This window comes from Sphaeramia orbicularis, chromosome 11, assembly GCF_902148855.1.
Source record: "Sphaeramia orbicularis chromosome 11, fSphaOr1.1, whole genome shotgun sequence".
Classification (NCBI taxonomy): domain Eukaryota; kingdom Metazoa; phylum Chordata; class Actinopteri; order Kurtiformes; family Apogonidae; genus Sphaeramia; species Sphaeramia orbicularis.
The window spans coordinates 34204028-34210396 of NC_043967.1; the positions used below are offsets into that span (position 1 = coordinate 34204028).

General features: G+C 36.7%; 1 protein-coding gene across 5 annotated transcripts in view; it reads right to left on the minus strand.

Moving 5' to 3' along the window:
* Positions 1 to 6369, minus strand: part of ptprua (protein tyrosine phosphatase receptor type Ua) — a 575321-nt gene that overhangs the window by 80675 nt on the left and 488277 nt on the right. For all 5 annotated transcript variants that reach the window (XM_030147519.1, XM_030147516.1, XM_030147518.1 and 2 more), the window contains one exon: positions 4489 to 4565. In XM_030147519.1, the coding sequence (XP_030003379.1) occupies positions 4489 to 4565 (77 nt within the window). The remainder of the gene's footprint in view (positions 1 to 4488; positions 4566 to 6369) is intronic.

Below are 6369 nucleotides of genomic sequence, written 5' to 3' on the forward strand. Positions count from 1 at the left end.
GTAAAAGGTGAACAGAACATTATTATTCAAAATTTGAGACAAAAACAAGACCCAGGTTCTATAAAAGTGAGGAAGAACTTAAGGCAAAGCCATATAATGAGATTTTAACTCAAGTAGAATTCATTAAGGGTCCACTTTGGAAGACTTCAGGGAATTTAGGAGACTCTGAGATGGAACAGTATGTTCGTAATTATGTTTTTATTGACATGTAGTCATGCAGAAATAAGAACGACCTTAGTTTGTCACCTTCATACAGTCTGCCGTGTTTCGACTGTAACAGAACAGACTTATTCTGCTATGTTTTAGTATGGACAAATGTTTTTATGCTCTTAAAGCTAGATCAAGGGGAAAAGGTGCCAGGATTTGAGAAAACACACCTGCCTTCTGCAGTTTTCTCCTCTCAGTCCAAACCAAATAACAAGACATGAACACAGATGACTTGATATTGTCTCGTGCTTCTGATTAGTGGTCAGTAGTTACAGTTATTAATGGAATATTTAAGCTATCTACTTGTTTGAAACAACTGTGATTAGACAAAAACAGGGCGTATTGGGGTGGATTTTCCACAGTTTGGAAATCAAAAGTAAAGAGTGGACTCTTGAATTACAATATGCTGAAAGCTCATTATGAAGTTTTTGTTAAATTATGTTAAAAAAAAACTACCAAGCACTGCAGCTTTTACTGAAGGAGAAAATGGACAAAGCAAACACTGGTATAGTATCTTTGGTCGAAGTGTGGTCACGTTAAGGGAAAATAAAAAGAGTATTCAGTTCGACCGGCAACTACGCAACTAGATAACAGTTAATATTACACACTGAACCTTTACGTCTTAACTGTGAACGTCAATGAACAAATATCTGAACACTTAAATGTTGCCTGTCAGAGTCTACACTGTCCTCTCAAACAGGTCACGCTAACATTCCGACACTGTTTAAACACTGTTCAAACTTTAAAGCTGCGTATGACTTTCATCACCAATTTTTCATCGTATCTTTATAGCCTAAGTATCATGAATCTGTAAGTCTTTCCCTAATCACGCACCTGAATCTCTTCTCTCATGATGAACAATTTCGAAGTGTACTTCACCATAAACAGTCCATTTGTTTACCAACAGAGCTGGTCGGTCACTCGGGCATTTTCGGAAATTTGTCGCAATTTGCATTGTGGGAAGTGAAGCTCCACGTAGCTGCATTATGGCCGCAACGGCAACAAACATGGAAACAGCTTCATTGCCTCTTGCTACTTCCCACAATGCATGTTGCGACGAATTTCCGAAAATGCCCGAGTTACCTACAGGGTCTGTTTGTAAACAAATGAACTGTTTATGATGGAGTACACTTCAAAATTGTCCACCATGAGGGAAGAGATTCAGGTGCGTAATCCTGGAAAGACTTATGGATTCGTGATACTTAGGCTATGACTGAGGTTTTACAGATTTGACAAAAAATTGGTGACGAAAATCATACACAGCTATACGTGTTCATGAGACTGTGGCTGAAGCATGAATGAAAACACAGGGTTTACATCACATCTGATACATGTTTCATATCCTTATAAATATATATTTTAGGCTGTGGGACAGCAGTTAGCACCAATTCAGTAGAACTACCTAAGTACGATTGAAAATACAAAAAAGCCTCCTCTGTGTCTTATTTTTATCAGTCGGAGTAATTAAAATATTTGATGTGAAAATATCATTAAAACGCTCGAATGGGTACGATGCCTCTGATGGCAACAGTTGCATCTACTGTTCACACCCATTTCATCTAATTTCAAACAAATATCTGTTACTTCCAACTCATGGGTACCTGAGCACCAGAGCAAGACAAAACTACTTAGGTGTTAATTTAATGCAAAGCCTTTCAGGAGCACTATGTTAGATGGTGTCACTTAAAAGTTACATCAGCTACAGACGAAAAATTCGACATAGAAATGTTAAAAATATGTTAATGTGCATAAGAATGAGATGAAATGGCAGAGGAGCCTTACTGTTTAACCTTTAAAAAAACCCAGTGTTTCATTTATTCCAACCTTGGCCATTTTCCACCAATCATTTGGAACTGTGCTACAGTTTTCTGAGTCAGGGGTATTTTGTATGACACGCAGGCGGTGCTGTAGACGACACAGTTAATGACACAAAGGTCCTTGTCGTGCTCGTCCTAATGGAGCCTTCATGGAGCGCTGAAGGGGATAAAGTGGACTAGCACAGTGCGGTGAGCTTTGACACTCTGCTTTAACGGATGCCACCCACAAACGCTGAGTCAGGCATCCACTACTCTGTCCACTTTACATTTCCTTTTGTTCAGTTGAATAACAGCTGAAACAAAAGGCTGTTCTGCAGCATTGGGCAACCAAAACAACTGCTGTTGCCATGAGTGCTTCAGTATGCAGCGTCAAAAACAAGACTGTAGAGAGCCTTTCACAGTCATCTTTAAGTGGCCCTTACGTTATGTGTGAGCGGCAAAGCTCAGCGACTGACTTGGACTGGAAGAAAAACGACTTCTTGTAATGCTGCGTTTCCACTATGTGGTATCAGCTCGACTCGACTAGACTCGACTCGGCCTTTTTGCGTTTCCACTACGAAAAAGGACCTGGAATCTGGTATCCGGTACTACTTTTTTGGTATCACCTCCGCCAAGGTTCCAGGACTGGGGACCAGATACTAAAACGTGACGTGTAAACACTGCAGACCACTGATTGGTCAGAGAGTCATCTCTGTGACCCGTTGTTTTACAAAAAACAGATGTGGAAGTTTACAGTAAATATAGTGGTAGGTTAACCCTTTCATGCATAGTGGTCACTACAGTGGACAGCTATTCTACGGCTGTTCTATTGTTTATTCATGTGTTCTGTTGTTTTAGTTCCACATCAGCAAACATAGTGGACTCTTATGCATTATCCAAAACACTGCAATTCATACAGTTACTGTAAGTTTGCTGGGCTTGATAAACCTGATCTGCAGTAACATGTTTTAATGTAAATCAGTTGCTAATTGTTATTACACTGTAGTTAACAAACTCTTTTTTTTTTTTTTGCATATCTTCCTGAGACCCAGCAATGCATTTTTTCCTCTGTAGGGGACAAAAGTTTGACAGTTTTACTTTAAAAATGCTGTGCATTGCAAAGGATATTCCATTAAAAAAATCAATCAATAAATAAAAATCTGAACCACAGGGCTGAAAATAATGTTCAGCCCTGCGATGAACTGGCGACTTGTCCAGGGTGTACCCCGCCTTCGCCCCTATGTAGCTGGGATAGGCTCCAAGCGACCCCCGTGACCCTAGTAGGATAAAGCGGGTTCAGAAAATGAATGAATGAATAAATAAAATTCATTTTAAAAATATACCTGAAAAAACTGTTGCATGATGCAGTTTCCAATCAAGACATTTTTTTTTATTTAAAAAAGCTAAAACTGTCAATTTCCTGGGTCTCAGGAGGATTTTATCTCCATGAAATGAGTAATAACTAATATTAGAGTATGATAAAATGTGAGAAAACAGTAGCAATTTAGCAATTAGCAACATTAAAAATGTTTTTAAATTCATAGTTTTCACACATTATATCACTATCTGATGATGATTTTTAAATAAATGTTTCTTTGCTTCAAAACTTTAATGCATGGTGTACAGCTGAGTGGACATTTTTGTAACTCCATGAAAAATAGGTTCATAAAAAGAAAAATCAACTGCATCATTTTTTTTCATGCCTAAAGAGGAACAAAAACACTCAAGAAAAAAATACTAAGGTTCTCATAATTCATGCATGAAAGGGTTAATCTAGATGATGACAGCCTGAAAACTACACCATGGTTTGTCGAGGAGGTTCAGACGTAAAAATTCAGCATGAGCTTGACAAGAGAACACGAAACGAGCGAGTTTATCCGCAACTCTGAGCAGACGACACGGAGGTAACGCACTGCATTGCTATGACATCCAGGTACTGTAAAGCGGGTAGTATCCTGTAATGGAAACGGTCTCCAGAAATAGGACCTGGTACCCCAGTCGAGCTGAGCTGAGCTGAGCCGAGTCGAGCCGGTTCTACAAAGTGGAAACGCGGCATTAGATAGAGTCGACCATTTCATGCAAAGTTGCAGAGATAGGATCTGGGAAGAGGCAGCGCTACACTGGCCCCTCGACAAACTCAGTCAAGCCCAACTGTAGGTGAGATCAAAATATCTGAAAGTAGATGAAAGGATCAGCCCTGTTATATTGCGTCCAATTGCTGTGTGAAGTTGCTGACACTAAAGCATTCTGTTGAGTCATGAAGCCCGCTGCCTCTGGGCTTATGGGCTCTGCTCGGATCTGCTGCGATCAAATCTCATCTCAGGCGTCTTGTGTACTCATAAATACAGTGCTGTCGGGTTGTAGTCGCTAAATGACAATTCAGAGCAATGCAGACGTCGGCATGTTATGAAAACCTCCGGTCAGACACAAAAACAGAAGACAGGAAGTTAGCAGAAGGAGGAAGATAAGACTAAAGATGACTTACGTCGATGTAGTTGGCGTTGACATAATCAGAGCTGGGGTCTGCCAGGAGAGAGTGGAGCTTCACCCGATGGCGATCATCTGGAGTAGGGAAAAGAAAAAAAAAAAACAAAACAAGACCCATCAGTGAGTCATCTTTTACAAACTCCTATGTATCGGAGGTTTGTAATTCACAACAACTTGCCGACTTGAGCAACATTCAACCTGTATTTACGAACGAAACACTGATATTCTACATTCCTGCAAATCAAGAACACTTACTATATAATATTACTTAAAAAAAAAAATATTCCTTTCATTATTTGTTTTATCAGAATTTTATTATGTCCGACAACTTTCAAAATCCTAACTTAAATGTTCAAAAAAGATCAACAATATCCCAGATCAACATCATGCATTGAAGTTTAATCAGTCTTGGACTGAATGGTTTAGCAAAATGACTAAATGTGGATATTACACAGTATTTCTTTTGAACACCAAACATAAATATAGCTCTCTATTATATTTAGACTGTCTCCAGCTACATATTCCTCACGACCTGAAAATGTCCTCACATATGGCTTCGATAAGTATTTAAATGCCGTTTTCTCAAAATGAGTTTTTTGCCATGCTCCGGTAGAAACATCTCAGCCTATGTAGCACCTATGCACACCAAACTTTCCAGTTATACACTTAGTAGTATTCTGAAGATATTTACAGAGGGATTTGTTAATAAATCATTCCTGGCCTGATTTATGTGACATTTTAATTAAAAAATTATGGCGAAAATTGATTTTTTTAAGGCTATAGGCAGTATATTTGGATTTCTTGGGTAATGAAAGCAGATATTCTGAAATCCCTCTGTAATTGTATTTTCATCTTGTGTGTGAACAAAATGGAAAAAAAAACAAAAATAAAATTGCACCTGGCTTTATAATTTGTTCAGATCTATCTACTGAAAATGTGTGCAAATTTGCATATATTTAACGAGATTATGTTATATGTTATATATCGTTTGTATAATTAAACATACATTTCAAAAACTTGTAATACTTTTTTTTTTTTCAAACTTGTGTAGCTAATCAACTGAGGAAGTTTCACGGTGATATCTATTAATTTTACATTTGACCCTATTCACCTGTAGTGTCTTGCCTTAATAAAAAAAAAAAAAAAAAAAAAAAAGGCAAAAATTGATTTTTTAAAGCTAAGGGCAGTATATTTTGATTTCCTAGGTAATGAAAGTAGTAGATATTCTGAAATCCTTCTGTAATTTTATTTTCATCTTGTGTGTAAACAAAATGAAAACAAAAAAAAAAATTGCACCTGACTTTATCATATGTTCAGATGTATCTACTGACAACGTATGCAAATTTGTGCATATTTAGTGACATTATGCATAATTTGCACAATTAAACATACAAATTTCAAAAACTTCTAATACGTGTTTTTTTTTTTTTCATACTTGTGTAAGTAATCAACTGAGGAAGTTTCATGGTGATATCTATTAATTTAAAATTTTACCCTATTCACCTGTAGTGTTTCGCCTTAATAAAAAAAAAAATTTTAAAAAAAGGCAAAAATTGTTTTTTTTTAAGGCTATGGGTAATATATTTTGATTTCCTAGGTAATGAAAGCAGATATTCTGAAATCCTTCTGTAATTTTATTTTTTTTTATCTTGTATGTAAACAAAATGAAAACAAAAAAAATTGCACCTGACTTTATCATATGTTCAGATGTATCCACTGAAAATGTATGCAAATGTGTGCATATTTAATGAGATTATGCCTAATTTGCATAATTATACATAAAAATTTGAAAAACTTGTAATACATTTTTTTTCCTACTTGTGTAAGTAATCAACTGAGGAAGTTTCATGGTGATATCTATTAATTTTACATTTGACCC